The sequence below is a fragment of the Alexandromys fortis genome, unplaced genomic scaffold (genome assembly GCF_014885135.2).
Source record: "Alexandromys fortis isolate MF-2015 unplaced genomic scaffold, M_Fortis_MF-2015_v1.1 scaffold_16, whole genome shotgun sequence".
Classification (NCBI taxonomy): Eukaryota; Metazoa; Chordata; class Mammalia; order Rodentia; family Cricetidae; genus Alexandromys; species Alexandromys fortis.
Window position 1 is genome coordinate 9,854,529 of NW_026067893.1, and position 16,425 is coordinate 9,870,953.

The 16,425-nt window shown below is 39.6% G+C and overlaps 1 protein-coding gene across 5 annotated transcripts in view; it reads left to right on the plus strand.

The window, feature by feature from the left end:
- Sorcs1 (sortilin related VPS10 domain containing receptor 1) overlaps window positions 1-16,425 on the plus strand; it is a 486,223-nt gene that overhangs the window by 423,487 nt on the left and 46,311 nt on the right. For all 5 annotated transcript variants that reach the window (XM_050145543.1, XM_050145559.1, XM_050145567.1 and 2 more), the window contains exon 19: window positions 12,544-12,730. In XM_050145543.1, the coding sequence (XP_050001500.1) occupies window positions 12,544-12,730 (187 nt within the window). The remainder of the gene's footprint in view (window positions 1-12,543; window positions 12,731-16,425) is intronic.

The window sequence follows — 16,425 nt, forward strand, 5'->3', positions numbered from 1 at the left end:
ACCATCCCGGAACTAGCTCTTGTAGACCAGGCTGACCTCAAACTCCCAAAGATCCGCCTGTCTCTGCCTCCCGAGTGCTGGGATTAAAGGCATGCGCCACCACCGCCCGGCTGATTCTTTAATTTTTTAAAAAAAGATTTATTTATTTATTTACTTATTATATATGCACTATTCTGCCTGCATGCATGCCTGCATGGTAGAAGAGGGCACCAGAACTCATAGTAGATAGATGGTTGTGAGCTACCATGTGGGTTTTGGGAATTGAACTCAGGACTTCCGGAAGCTCAGCCAGTGCTCTTAACCTTTGAGCCATCTCTCCAGCCCTATTGTTGAAATAGGAACGGTGGCGGGGCTGCGTCACCAACACCCCGGCCGCTTGGCTAGCTTATGCCCCGAAATAACAACACACAAACTGTATTCATTTAACTGCTTGACCCATTTCTATCTAGCCTCTTCTAGGCTAACTCTCGCACCTGGACTAGCCCATTTCTAGTAATGTGTGTAAGCACCCCAAGGTGCACTTACCGGGAAGATTTTAGCCTAAGTCCATCATGGGTTGGAGCTGCCTGGGAGAGCAGAGCATGGCGTCTCTGCTCCAGAGAGCAGAGCTGTCGAGTCTCTCCGGGAGCTGAGCAGAGTCTGACCTCACTTCCTCTTCCACCCAGCATCCTAGTCTGTTTACTCCTCCCACCAATGCTTTAACCTATCAGGGCCAGCCAAGCAGTTTCTTTATTGCTCAATGACCTTCCTCCATCACCCTATAATCTTATTTTTGGAAATTATTCATTGAAATTAGAAAATCATGAATCATTTTAGGCCAAGTAGCATTTTTCCTATCCATGTAAACTATCTGGGGTCTTCTGTTTCAGGCTGACGTGAGAATTTGAAAGGTAATCTCTTCTAATTAGGAGAAACTACTATATTAATCATTAGTGCATTCACATATTTGCAAGAAAATATGTAAAATGCATATAATATATATATATATGATAATAGGATATGTATAGCATATTTACATAGTGGAATAGTGTGCCATAGTAAAAAAGAACAAACTGAAGTTATAGACAGATACTTGGGGATGAATCCCATTCCAATAATTAGCTTAAGAAGTAAGATAGGAAAAAATAATTTGTGTATGTATATGACTGTAGGTGGAGTTTTCTGTCCCACTAGCCAGCTCCCAAACACTTGCACTGAGAATTTATTAAGTATAAATGCTCGGCAAATAGCTTAGGCCTATTACTAGCTAGCTCGTACAACTTAAATTAACCCATATTTCTTAGCTATGCTCTATTATGTGCCAGGACCTTTTCCCAGCACGCCATATTCATCTTGCTTCTCTCTACCTCTCCTGGTGACTATGCCCATCCCCCAACCCTCTTTTTGTCCACAAATACTGCCTAACCTTTTCCTGCCTAGCTATAGGCCAGTCAGCTCTTTATTAATCAATAAGAGTAAGACGTATTCACAGTGTACAAAGAGATTGTTCCATAGCGTATAACTTCAGGGCTGACCTTTTGGTATGAGTAGACTATTAGACGGGTACTCTTTCCTGGGGAAGACTATTTTTTCCTGCTGTCAGTGTTCCTTAGTTTGCTGTAGTTCTTTTTTGAAGGTTGGTTGTCTCTTTCCCATTTCCATGTTATCATATCTATTTGTGCCTTTCTTAGTTGATTGTATTTATAAATTTAGGAGTGTGTGTTTGTATGTCTCTGTGTGTATGTGTTTCTGTGTGTGAGCAATGAAAGAAAAAGAGCATAAATTCTAGAAAGAACAAAAGAGGATGCATGGTAAAAGCAGAAAGAACGAAATGGAAGGAAGAAATGATGCAATTATATTTTAATTTCAGAAACTTAACAATTAATAAATGTAGCATTATTCCACTAAATAAGACTGCAGAGAAAGCTAAGAGTAACTGATGATAAAAGGAGACTAATTATTCCTCTTGTTGAGTGGGCGGTGAACAGAGAGACAGAATTTGGGCAATATGAGCAGTTTAGTTACTTGATTTGTTGATACTAGATAGATATGTCTACTTTTTCAAATTAATTTAATTTGCATATTTAATACTTTGTATATTGAAAAGTTTATACAAAATTCAATAGTTTATGCTTGTGTCTTGAGACTGGCAAAGAAAACCTATCTTGGATTTTTGGAGTACTAATACTCTAACCTAAGCTTATCTACATGTTAAATGAGGGTGGATGATCCTTCTCATAGGCAGAAAAAACTAACTATGACATCAGAATAACAACTTTTTGAAGTATTGGGTACTTATGCTAAGGCATAATTTATGCTGCATTCCAGCTACATGAACATAATAGAGCCACGCTTAGGGGGTATAACTTTCTGTCTAGGTCAGGTTCTGTGTTTTTCATCATGACAGAGAACACAGTTCAGAGCTAGGAGTCAGGGTCTCACCTACTCAACTCCCTTTCCATGTAACAAGAGCATCATGCATCTCATAGAAGACTGAAGATGTGGAAGCATTGGGAAGTTTGATTATGAGATGTGTTCAAGATGAGAAAAAATTTATCAAGCCAGTCCATTCCAGATGAGTGCCCAGAGCAAGCATAGCAGGTATGAAATATGCTGCCTTCTGTTGCCAGACACAGCTCCTTCATACTCTTGTCTTCTTGGGCAGAAAACACAGTGAAGGATGACTCACCTCAGATGAGCAGAGCCTGGGGGGACCTCACACCTGATGATCAGATTCTGTACTAATTACTGACAGCCTCGGTTTTACTTTTTCTCCGTTGATTTTGTGCATCTGCATGGGTGATTTGTGGGACGAACGATGAAGAATAAATGAGAAACCAGAGAGCATCCACATCTACACAGTGATAGCAGTTCAGATGTCAGAAACTTAGTGAGCATAAACTGCTCTGGCTTGTACACGTCTCTACAGAGTTTTCTCAAGAAGATCTCACATGAGCCTTCCACGGAGAGGTGATAGCCTCATCGAAGGCACAGAAAAGCACAGTTACTTACCTGAGATCATGCATTTACTAAATAGTGGAGCGACAGTCAGACTCAAGCTTTGCCATTTTACCACTTCCCTGAGGTACAAAGAACTAATTTTGGTGCTCAGGCCTCATGTATTTTCCAAGCCTTTTTCAATTTCATAAGCCTTGGCTGGTATGGGTAGCCACAGTGATCTGGAAACAGAAGAAAAGCTGAGTTCTCATGCACGAGAGCCAGATTGGCCTGTGGCTGCCCCCGTGTTTTTGTATAACATACGATTCAACAAAGCTATTAAAAATAACCTTCTAGATCTTCAAAATGTATCCACAGATTATGGAAGATATTCCTACAAATCTAGATACTATTTCTTCTCTTGGTTTTCCCCACTTTGCATAATCTTGTCTTTATTAATGTGCACCGTGTTCTAAAGGCTATTGATAAACAAGATAAAGTAGCACCCAAGGAGTTCAATGTTCATGACCGTGTATTAAATATTAGTCTAAATTGAACTATCATTTAATAAAAAATGAGTATTATCGGGCATGTTGACACATACCTTTAATATCAGTACTTGATAGAGAGACAGGTGGAGGTTTCCAGGCCAGCCTGGAATACAGCATAACCAGTTGCTATTCAGTGAGACATTATCTAAAACAAACGAAAATAAAATCAAGACTCCTACATATTAAAAAAAATATGATATGGTGCTACACAAGTAAAACATGGGCCTATATATCCTCCTCAAAATTTCCTGAATTTCTTTTCTTACTTGAATCTGATACACCAGTTACTCTGAAAAGAGTGCCTGCCTCTTGCTCTACACCCAGTACCATGCTATGTAAGAAGAGAAATAGCTATCCATGTCACGCCTCTGATGTTGGGGAAACAGTAAGACTTTCAGGTGCGCAAGAACCCCAGATGTCCACCCTACTTTCACCACAGTCATGGTTAATGCAGAAGCAAGTGAAAGAGTCACCTCCTCATGTTGGTATTGAAATTTAACCCAAAACTTGTGCTTCTGTCGCATGTTAAATTTATGCTTCACCTCTCCTGTTTTCCCTCTATGGAGTTAGGCTTCAGGGTGATCTTCCTTTGCACTTAGTACCTTGCATACGAACCCCCTCCATGTAATCTCCATTTTCTGTGCATTTCAACCAAAGCATTAAGAAATCAAGTGTCTTCCCAGATAGTTGCATATTCATTTTTTTTGTTTTTCAATAAATATTTTGCTAAGTGCCAATTTTTCAGCTTGTACTTTCCATTTGTTATTGACTCTGTTGTGAGAACATATGCTTTGAATTAACTGGGACAGCAGTACAATCATATGAAGTAAGAAGCACGAGAAAATTCACATAAATAAATCTAATCTGTTGCACGATATTGTAATAACATTTTGAAATCTCTCAATAAGCCATGGATATCACTGAAGTAGAAACTGTGTCACCATAATCTATAACTTCAGCGTCTGTGCTCCAAAGGTCTAATACCTCAGTAGGAGAATAAAAAAAAAATCCAATAAGCGTGTGTGGATTTGGATCGCTCACCCTAAGAGAATATAGATAATGCCCAAACTTAAAAGGAAAAGATTCGTAAACTCAAGTTGTATCCCAGCATCTTAAAGCTTTCATCTGAAAACAAAATCTCTTCTTTTATCCTGAACTAGTTTATCTCCTAATTCTAACATAAGAGTATCAATGCAAGCACTGTTGAAAACAAGAGAATGTCTCACTGACAGAAGGAATTCAATGGCAGGAAGTGCCTATGCTCCTACATAATCCTATGTATTTAGTATATACCCAAGCCATGATGTTGTTAAGTTTGATTATATCAAATTGAATGGAAACCTCTTCATGCACATAGTATATGACATCACCCTCAACACACAGAAGACAGAACAGTTAAGTAACATAATTCAAACAGAGTCCCACAAGATTCTTATCTGGTGTTACTCAACTCTGTAACCATAACTTTGTTATGGTTGATTAGAAATTCCACTGTCATCTAACCAATTCCTGTTGCTTTTAAAGTTATCGAACATATAAAGAAGGACCCTGATTAGGAACATCATTGCAGAGAAATGAAGGTACTTCCACTGTGACTCACGGTGGCAAAGTCAAGAATGATTTACATGAGCACATGTGTGCATACACACATATAATAGTTCATTAATAATAATCATTTTATTGATAACTGAACAACACATTATTGTCTCATTAAAAACTAAGAAGAAATTGTTCAAGGAACCAACCTAGGAGGGAAATGGAAGAATCCATGAAATTTTATCTGAGAAGTCAAACATTTCCAGCTATGCCCAAATATTAAGAGGCCAGTCAAAAGTATTTTGTCCTGAAACCCAAGCATGCAATGAGAGGTGGCATCTCTGTTTGTAGACTCTGTCATGATGGATAGCCTCTAGATCACTAATGAACACCTAATGAGCCTGGAGACTTCCACTACCATCACTCAACTCTGCAGAGAGATCCGGTGCGAGCCTGGCAGGCACGCAGTGACCAGGAAGGGCCTAATCAGTCTTAGGAACTCAACAACACTAATTTGGAAGGCATTTATCTGAAAGAGCTGCTAGCCAGAAGTGGTGTCTGTGTGCTACAGAAGATAATTAAATCTGTTTAAAACAGCTGTATGAATAAGGAGAGGCAATTCTCTGCATATTTTAAGGCTTGAAAATTAAGGCTGAGGCAAGGGATTAAAACTAAAAATTTGGTCTGTATCCCATTGTTTAAATACTTCAATTTATATACAAAGAGTAGAACTCAATAAGCAAAATTTTTGGTTATAGTTCCCATGGGATTTAACTGTGAAACATAAGAGAAAGGGCTGCTTCCTCATTATATGGGTGCATACAAACTGTAGTCTTGGATTCTTTAAAGAGTTATAGGGACATTAAAGTCCCCAAAATGTAATCATGAAAACAAATACTTCAGGATACTTCAAGTGCTCAGATGACAGAGAAGTCCACTTTGGATGAAACTTCCTAATAGACCTTCCTTTATTTGGACATGTAACAGAATTTGGCTTTAATCCTTCCCCCACTGGAAAGCCTATTTGAAGCCATAAGAAGTGGCACAAAGAGGCAGCTGACTGAATTTGTTTGGGACAGCTATCAGAGCTGCTGATATTCAGTTCACTCCTAGAAGCCTAGTTATTACTTCTCCTCCTGCACAAAGAAGTGGGGGCTGATATCAATAAGCCATGAAATTTGAGATTTTCTCATGTCTTATTCCTTCTTCCTTCCTGCTTTATTCTCTTTGCCTCTAAGAATTAATTGAGACATTTTCTCTCTTTTCCTTTCTTGCTTCAGGTTAAAAGGAGAAAAATAAATGAGTTAGGCAAAATAGGTTGATTTCAGGGAGCAGTCTAGTGTCTCCAGTTCATATTGCATTGGTTAGCAGCTTTCTCTTGGGTTCCATTTTTCTCTCTTCTCAAAACTGGATCTCATACATAACAGTGTTCATATTCATTGGAGCCATAGATGGCAGATGTTTATAGTCTACCTTGAAAAGCAAAGAGAGAAAACAGTATATTAGTGATAGTTCCAGTTCAGTGAACATTCCAAAGTCTGGTGACATGTTTTCATCTTCAGGTTGGATTTTAGTGTCCCACCCTGCTTGCTGAAAGCATCCCACTCCACCTTCCTTGACGGCAGCCACCCCAGGATCAGAGGTTCCCTCATCCTTGTCTGAAAGGCAAGCCTTCTCCTGCAGTTCTCCGCTGATTGCTCATCTCCCTGCACCAGGTGCTCAGCCCTAAACCTCACCCACTGCTGATGTGAAACTAAACACCTACTGTGGGACAGGAAAACTTGAATACATCCTTCTTCTTCACCTAAATGTAGGTGCTACTCTAACATCCTGAAGAGATGTCAATATAACTATTTTTAATATGACACATTTCAAAAGTAAAACAGGAAACTCGGTTTATCTGAAATAGAAGTGACTATTTCTATTTCATGAGGGTCATGTCTCTACCCATCTTTAATTTATAAGAGAAAAAGTAGAGAGCCATTTGTGCAAAGTATGGTTTGAGCACGGTCTAACTGTGACATCTGTCACCCGCACTACCAGGCATGATTCAGCTCATCTGACTGCATAAGAGGATGTCTCCATCTTCCCTCCTTCCCTCCTTCCCTTGCATCTTTCTCTTCAAGAGTTGCATGTTCATTTAAATAGGAACACTGTCCTACTTAGGACAGAAAATGAACTAGAGAAGCATTGTTCAACAAAGGTAATATGAACATCCCCTGTTAGAATGTTTAAACAGGGTTTCTAAGGTGCAGTATACTTCAGAGGACGTTTAATTAGCTTTCATAACAGAGTGTAGAGATTTTTAGTACATCTTTTCCTTCATGTTGGACCTCCGCAGACCTCTGTAAACCCACTTCTCTTTCACTACAGCATAATAATTTGGGAAAGGAATTCAGCGACTTCCCAAGGAAGAATTCACACATTTGTTCAGAGTTTGTGTAACTTGGCTAAGTCTGTCCAGTGATGGTAGATGCAAAATTATGAAAGTTAATTTAAAACATTAGTAGCAAGTCAAGAAAAGAACAAGTTTCTGGTACTGCTGTGGTTGCTGTATGTGTGTGTATCTGTATGAGTTCTCACTAGTGAAAATTCACCAACATTCAGCTATATTAACAACATAATTAGTATGTACAATTTTAGTTTTATTTTTCATCATGATGTGCATTTCCACATACCCCCAGTGAATACACTATTCCTCTTCCCCTTTTTCCATTTTACTTTTAATAAAACTGATACATTTCCAGTATATATCTTACTACTAGGAAAAGCTGCATGTACAGGTTTATTCCTAAAGGAACCTTCCCACCACTCATTTTTTTAAATGTAATTTTGTTCTTATTACATAGCTGAATGTTTTGCTTTATGACTGATTTTTAAAATGTCATTCAAAAGCATTTATATGATTTATGCCATTTAGTAGTCCCAGGGTTTTCTTTCCAAAGCCTATGGAGGTAAATGCTAAAGTCACTGTGCAGTGGTAATAATACAGCAAAAGTCTCTAATTTCTTATGGATAGAATCAAGAAGCTTCAGCTTCCTGGCATCTGTCCTCCTGCCCCGTGTTCTTCCTGCCCTGTGTTCTTCCTGCCCTGTGTTCTGATCACAGCAAGACTGGTCCAGAGTACAAAAGATACAAAAAGATCATGAGAATAAATGGGTCAACAAAAGATATGGTGCATTAGATCATTCACAAGTGAAGGATTAAACCATTTTTGTGAGAGTTTGCATCCCTGAAGTCTGTGAACCCCCATCATCCCCTTACACAATCAAATAAAAAGTATAACAAGCTTAGGTAGTAGTTTGTTCATCCTTGAACAAACCCAAAGCCAAGGAAAGTCTAATATTCAGCATCTGAGCAGAGGGCATCAACATTTGGTACACAGCCAACATCATCTATAAATAATCAGCAGGACTGAGCATTCTCTTGAGGGTCCCTGAAACACATGAGCCTTGGAGAGTGGTTGGGTATCTGCATTAATAAGAGTATTGGTGCTGGTGATACCAGAGATCTTTTCAGAGGCACACAGACTTTCACGGTGAAGCTCTTTCCCATCCACAATCGTCTGCTCTGGATTATCCCTCGTTGGTTTCCCAGCACACTAGGATGCTTTTCAGCTCTTCCTCCAGGTAGTGTACAGAGTGATCATTTGGAATAAATACTATCAGTATGATGTTCCCCCAACACTCTTTCTTAAAACATTTTGCTATCTTGACATTGTTCTTAGAAAGAAGATTGAAATCAGAAACTTGGTCCACAAGACCTAACTAAAGGCCTTTTTCTCCTCTCTACCAATTGTATAGCATATTCTTATAATCTTGTATTCTCCAATTCTTATAATCTTTCTTTTCATTATCCTTTAATCTTTTCAATTTTACTTTCTCCCTACGCTCCTGGGCCCTTGAACATCTGTTTCTCCATGTCCTCATTGCCTGGGTTACATAATCTCCACATGGCTCATAACTTTGCTTTGCTCATTTCCTTCAGGCCTCAGCTCACTTGCTCTGGGAGTCCTTCCGAGAACTTCCCCATCAGAGTAACTTTCCATCGGTTCCCATGGCACAAGTTTATGATACCATATAACAGTCCTTTTAATCTGCATCAATCTCAAAATGGTCTATAAAGTCTTAAGAGCTCTAGCTACATTTGCATTGTCATCAGAGTTATTTTCTTAGCCACATTTTCCCATTTAGTATCTTACAAGAGATAGATACTCTATGATATCTATATTTGACTGATTTAATAAATGAATGAATGTGCCAGCTTGTCCAGGGCAGGGATTATCTAGGACTTAGTCCGTCATTACTTTTTTTCTTATTACTGTTATCCAAAGAGGGTTGTCATCCCTGCCACATGTGGTAATTAAAATCTAGTCTAGGAAAACTAAAGGAGGGTAGCTGATGCATCCCCAAGCGATCAATGATCATGATATGTCAGCCACTACAATGAGCTCAGGGCCCAGTTCTTTCCGCTGAAAAGGCAAATCTGTACCTGTTGTGATTTTTATCTGTAATTTTTATCTTAATAGTAAGACATACTTACCTCCTCATGCATAATTCAGACACAAAGGTCTACCAATATATCCAGGATCCCGGGAACTTCCTGTTTAAATGGAATATGCCATGCCATGACCCTCAGAGTTCTCAGTAATAAAAAGCTGACCCTCATTACTAATGCTCTGGTGTGAAGATTGAGTGTCTCCTATCTTCCACAGGGAGAGCATTATCATGAGCAGAGAATTAAGAATGCTATTAGGCCCAAAAACCATCATGACAACTAGACAAACAGAAAACAGAGCATGGTAAGGGAGTAGTGTATGTGTGTGTGAGTGTGTGTGTGTGTGTGTGTGTGTGTGTGTGTGTGTGAACAGAGATGTAAGGTATCCTCTGTTGGTTTCTACCTTACTATTTGAGGTTTAGTCTCTTGTTTGATTCTCATTGGCAATTGATTAACCTAGGTTTTCAACAAGTTCTGAGATCCCTTGTCCAACAAGCCCCAGAGCTGAGGTTCAGGATATATGCTCCACGCAGGCCTTCATGCTTTTCCAGGGAAAGCACCTTACCTATGAGCTATCTCCTCTGTTCCTTGGGAGAAGCGTTTTATAAGTGACAATGTCTAAATGAAATGAGTACTACTATCTCTACAGGATGATGAAGGAATTGTAGAATCAAGTAGTGGCAGCTAAAATCTTCCTTTTCTGAGTTGGGTGGGTAGCTATACCCTCTTAGTACAGGCTAAAGCAGAGTTGGTTGAAGATGCAATCTCCTCATGTTGTCTTACAAATATGGACCCTGTTTGATATCTACTCTGTGAGTCTACCTCAAACTTGCTCCTCTGTCTCCAGTGCAATTTCTATTGCTCATCTTAAGCCACAAATCATGATTATATACCTCTCATATTTATCTCAGACACTTGTTTTAAAGTCTGGCTTCCTTTCTCTCAACCACACCTCTGGTTGACTTCTTAATTACTCTGAACCCTGTGAAAACGTGGAAGTAGTTATATACCAGGAACAGAAGGAAAAGATTGATCAGTGCACTTGAGTTGTCCACATGAATGACATATTAGCAAGATTGCTGGTATTTGTACTCATTAAATGAGGAAATTCAAATAACCACACAATGTACTAACCTGTGGATATTTGTGTAGTTGCTTAAATGGAGGGATTTGTTGTTGCTGCTGTTGTTTTTGTTTTTTTTGTTTTTGTTTTTGTTTTTGTTTTTAACCTAGCAAAAGATTTCAGTCTGTGATGTTACCGAAAGCCCTACTCCCTCTTGCCTAAGCATTGGTCACCATGCATGCTGCACCGTGCTACTGGGCACAGACTGAAGCTGTAGGTCGCAGATACTCACAGGGTTTGAACTGCTTCACTTTTTTTCTGTGTATTAATCCTTTAAATGTCAACATTGTAAAGTTGGCCTTTTCAAAAGATGTGATACCACATAAACCTTACTTAATCAAAAATACATTTCTAGTTCAAAGGTTTTTGGTGATTTAGTTTGTGTTTTGTTTTGTTGTTTGCCGGAAACTGTGGAAGGCTATCAAAAAAAGAAGGTGTTAAAGGTAGGAAGCTCAATTTTGCCAGTTGAGTCTAAGCAATGTTGTTCCTTGAAAGTCTAAACCATCATTCCAAAGGTCCTTTCTTTTTACAGGACTTTGTAAATGCAGACTTTCATCTCCTGACTGCACAGGAGAAAAATAGAACAATAGATTAAAGTAAGATTTGAAGAAATATTGTGTGTCTTTTAAGCCTCATTTTAATATATTTTCAGCAGTTCTTTATTTGCATATCACTGTATAAATTGCTATTTATATAGATTTTATAGTAACCCATTCAATAAGATGGCAAAGTACTGTTGTGCCCACTTCATAAGTTTAGTAACTAACTCAAAGAGAAGCTCAATGATTCATATGAAGTCATATAACTTGTTAATGGTGACTAAGATTCAAGGCTGAGTGAGACCTTCAGTGCTTTAGCCATAGGACTAACTCTTATCTACAGAAACGAATGGGAAATTCAAAGACAATGATTTATTATCCCAGACTGTAGTTTCCTAGCTGAGTGAACCTTCAGTAAATGATGAAAGCTTTTTAGACATCATGTTCATCTGTGAAGATGATGACCATTTCCTACCCTTCTCTCCAGGCTAATATTCTACAAAAATTCTCTGATAGAACAACATACCAAGATTAAAAATCTATTTGCAAAAACAGATAGGAAGCAAACCAAAAAGACTAATAATAATTATTATAAATAATTCTAATTCTCGTGTCATATCAGGTGTTAAGCAAGGCATTTTACATTCTTTTTCCAACTTGGTAAAGGAACTGGAAATAAAGACAATTCACAGTTCTTGAAGATCTAGGAAGTGGTCTTTGACCATGTCAGATGAGATTTTTTATTTATTTATTTATTTATTTATTTATTTATTTATTTATTTAAGATTTCTGCCTCCTCCCGCCACCGCCTCCCATTTCCCTCCCACTCCCCCAATCAACTCCCCCTCCCTCATCAGCCTGAAGAGCAATCAGAGTTCCCTGCCCTGTGGGAAGTCCAAGGACCTCCCACCTCCTTCCAGGTCTAGTAAGGTGAGCATCCAAACAGCCTAGGCTCCCACAAAGCCAGTACGTGCAGTAGGATCAAAACTCACACACTGAGACAATGGGGATGTTCTATCGGGAACTCATCAAGGCCAGCTGGACTGGGTCTGAAAAAGCCTGGATAAAACCGGACTCGCTGAACATAGCGGACAATGATGACTGCTCAGATGAGATTATTAATAAAGTCTTCTAATTAACTGAATATTACATTCAACTTAATTGGTAATCAAGCACCTGCTCTTCTAAGCCTTAGAAATTTGATCATTGGTGCCCCTTTGCTTTAGAGAGTATTCTCAGCAAACTAATTGTTATAAGGATGCTATTATAGCAGAAGACAGGTGCTCCCAATCATTGGAGGAAGACGAGTGAACCTCAGACCCCAAGGTAATAGCAGCCAAGCACTAACTCACCTCCATTTAACACTACCTGTTTTCTGCAGGGGGATGTGCAGCGGACACTCATCCAGGTGGACTTTGGAGATGGCATTGCAGTGTCTTATGTCAACCTCAGCTCCATGGAAGATGGCATCAAGCATGTCTATCAGAATGTGGGCATTTTCCGAGTGACCGTGCAGGTGGACAACAGTCTGGGGTCTGACAGCGCCGTCCTGTACTTACATGTAACTTGTATGTTATTACTGTTGTTGACTTATGACATATATTGAATATTTGCCCTTTAAAAATCTAATGTACAGTGTCTTACCTAGAGTAGTACAGTCGATATCTTTCAGAAAGGGAAACTGTAAGAGAACATCAGAGTGAGAAAGAAGAAAGTTAAAAAGTGTGACAGATAAAAATCCTAGACTCTGGATAAAGTCAAATTGTTCTCGCTTTACCTCCCATGCCTTTTCCAGAGCCTTCAGAGATATAAATCTGTCTTTAATAGGTGCTCAAGCACCTATCAATATATATCAAGGGTACGCCATATCAATGTATAGCAATGGATGAATGCCAGCTCAATCACTACAGGTGAAGAATTTCTCTCCCAGAAGATTAGGGATACCTTACCAGGAATGATCCCTTTAGTCTTTTTCTCCTTTTAAAAATGGGTTTCCTGGGTTTTGATCTGTAAGTGGCCTTTGGTTTGAGAGAAGATGATCTAAGGGGAAAGATTATATAATGTAAAGAATTCCCTATATTAAAAAATAGGTTCAAGACTGTTAGGTGCCCTTCCCAAAAGAAGTTTAAGTTGTGAGCCACAAGGTGAAATAATAACTTCTAAATTGAATTGAGACGTTGGTGGCATATGAATTTGTAGGTGTGAGGCTCCCCCAATGGTTCTTGGAGTTGCCTTGTTATTACAGAAAGTAATAATTTCTGCTAAAATGGAATGTGCCGTTCAGATCGCAAGTGTGTTTGTTAAGAATGCCTGTGTATCTCATCTTACCTTTTCTCATGGGAGGCTGTGGTTTTTGCTGGAAGGCTATCATCCTGAGAAATAACAACTGCAAGGACCTGACACATCTGGTCACACTGCATCCACAGTCAGGAGACAGTGTGATGACAGCTTTTTATTGGCTTTTGTGTGTTTGTGTGTGTATGTGTGTGTCTGTGTGTGTCTGTGTGTGTGTGTGTGTGTGTGGTTCTAGACTCGAGCCCATGGAGTTGTGATTCCCACACTCAGAATTTCCCACACTCAGGGTGTGTCTCTCTGTCTCCATTATCCCAATCCAGAAGCTTTCTCATCAAGTTTAATTTTTTGAGTGTTTCTATACACTGGCTGTTGTTTTAGTTGCTATGTTCCTGACACTTGATGGGATTTTAGTTTTGATCCTTGGATGATACTAGATCCTGTCAAGTTGACAACCAGTGTAGCCATCACAGTGATTAAGGACAGATCCCTGATTGGGTGAGTCACTCCTCTCTAAGCCTAAATTCTCTCCTCTGTCAAAAGATGCACATCTTGCACCCAGTGATTCTATCACACAAATTATATGACATTCTGCCAATTCATAAAATTTGATTTTTCCCTCACAGTAGAGTAGCAGATGTATTTGGACTAAGTGAGCTATGAGTTAGCTGAGGATTGGCAGCATTTCTTAGCTGTCACACCTCTCCTCTGTTCCCCCTTACCCTGCAGACCTCTCCTCTGTTCCTGCCTCCCCTTCGTCCCAAGGCTCTCCCAGGAATCACAGTGCTTGCTTGAATACACATTCCCTCCACTCACCAGAACAGAAAGGCGATTTGACTCCAAATTAAAGGTTTTTCAATGTGAGTTTGCAAAGATCATCAGAAACAAATGGCACTGATGTTCCTGCTGTAGTGTATCCAGGAGAGAGCATGCAGCTCCTGCAGGATGCCAGGGTAATCTATTGAAGCCTGACAGGTGGAAATTCCTTGGGGATAGTGTTCACTCTGCTCTGCTACTTTGCAGACTAATGAGACACTTGGTGCAGACTTTCTGGCCTTCAGCTGGATGGGGCTGAAGAAAATGTAGAGGGAATGAGGATTTCGGCTCAGAAACTGCCTCTTCCTGGACGTCATCTTTGAGGGGTCAGGGAAGTGGAGTGTCTGCGGACCTATAGAATGGAAAGTAAACAACATGAACAAAATATGAGCTGGGTGCTTTAATCTATCCTTGATCCATCTCTTTCCTTTGCTCCAAAGAGGAGCAATGAGCCTGTATCTTTCTGATACCACAGTCTGACCTGTGTGCCTTAAAAAAATCATGACACTTTCAAGTATTGACAGTATTATTATGTTGGCCTAGCAGAATCATACGAAGTGTAGTTTAGTAGGTCATCTTCTCCGGAATTAAATGATATAAATGTTGTGATCTGGGTTCTAGCTCAGATCTTGTTTATTATCTTGTCTGGAAAAATGACACCCTAACATCCTTCATGAATAATTCTTATGGACACTTAAGTCTCAGGAGTTCTGCTTTAACACATCCTCCTTATAGTGTGTCCAGTGTCTACTTCTCATGGAGTTTTCATTTTTTAGCTGTTTAAAGACACAGCAATATGATATATATCCAACATATCCAAGATTTAGTTGGATATATGCAAGCTCAAATAACTTTAGAACATAAGTCTAAGAGGCAGGCCACAGTCATTAAACACACACACACACACACACACACACCAAAAAAATTCATTCTCACAGACATTAGCTATTTCGTGCCATCTAGAAAGTCTAATAACCCAAAGAAGGCAAATGCAGTTCACTCTAGAAATTCTGGAGTTTTTCAATAATATGAAATGATGCAGCGCCACCTGCTGTCATTTTTCTGCATCACAAGTACCTATATGATACAAGGCCGAATGGGCTTGCTTGTTCAGTACATAGCTGGGGATCCTCAGAGCGAGGAGTTTGTCTTTCTATTCATGAAACATTCTTAAAGTATACAGTTATGACAAGAACCAGCTGTTTTATATCACTGAAAAGTAAATAAATGCAAGAGGCCATAGAAAATTGCAGTATATATTTCATACCTGTATCTGGGTACACACACACACACACACACACACACACACGGGTAAAACTGCAAAACACATATGCCTCTACTTCAGGGCCAGAAAAATCAGCATGGGTTCTCGGTGCTTCCTGGATGTCCACTGTTGCATCCTCGTCCACCATCTTACACTGCCCTATTGGATTGTCTTGTTTTCTGGCTAGCATGGCAGGCACACCTTCTCAGGACGTTTCCACTGACTCTAATCTCATCCTTGAACATTCCAAATAGATTATTTGCACAATCTTTCTCTCACTGATGCTTGGTGCCATTTCTGGAGCTCTCCTGGAACACTCTATCAACAGTCCCCCCCCCCCATTCCTAACTCTTCATTGGAGGGTCACTGCCTTCTTCCTTCCAAACAACCTAAGCACCACCAAGTTCCGGGTGTTTCCACCACTGAAAACCACACCCAGAGTCCAGTGGCACTCAAAACTGTTGGACGAATGGCGTGGCCACAGTTCAGCAAAGATCCCACCTCATCATTGCCGCAATGACACCTAGACATTGTTCTCATTCTGATGTTCTGACTGGGAAAAAAATGAAACTGAATAATCATCTATGACACAGAGAAAGTGAATTCCTATTGAATGAACCTTGGGTTTCTAGAATAGACTGTTTTTTATTTTCCTTTCAAATTGATTTATTCTCTCTCTCTCTCTCTCTCTCTCTCTCTCTCTCTCTCTCTCTCTGTGTGTGTGTGTGGCTATGCAAGGTGAGTTGGGAGCATGCACATCACAGCATATGGAGAGGTCAGAGGACACCTTTTGAGAGTCTCCTCACTTCCCATCTTTACATAGGTAACAAGGAACCTAACTCAGGTCACTGGAGTGGCACAACAAGCAACTTTTCCCATTGACCTGCCTCA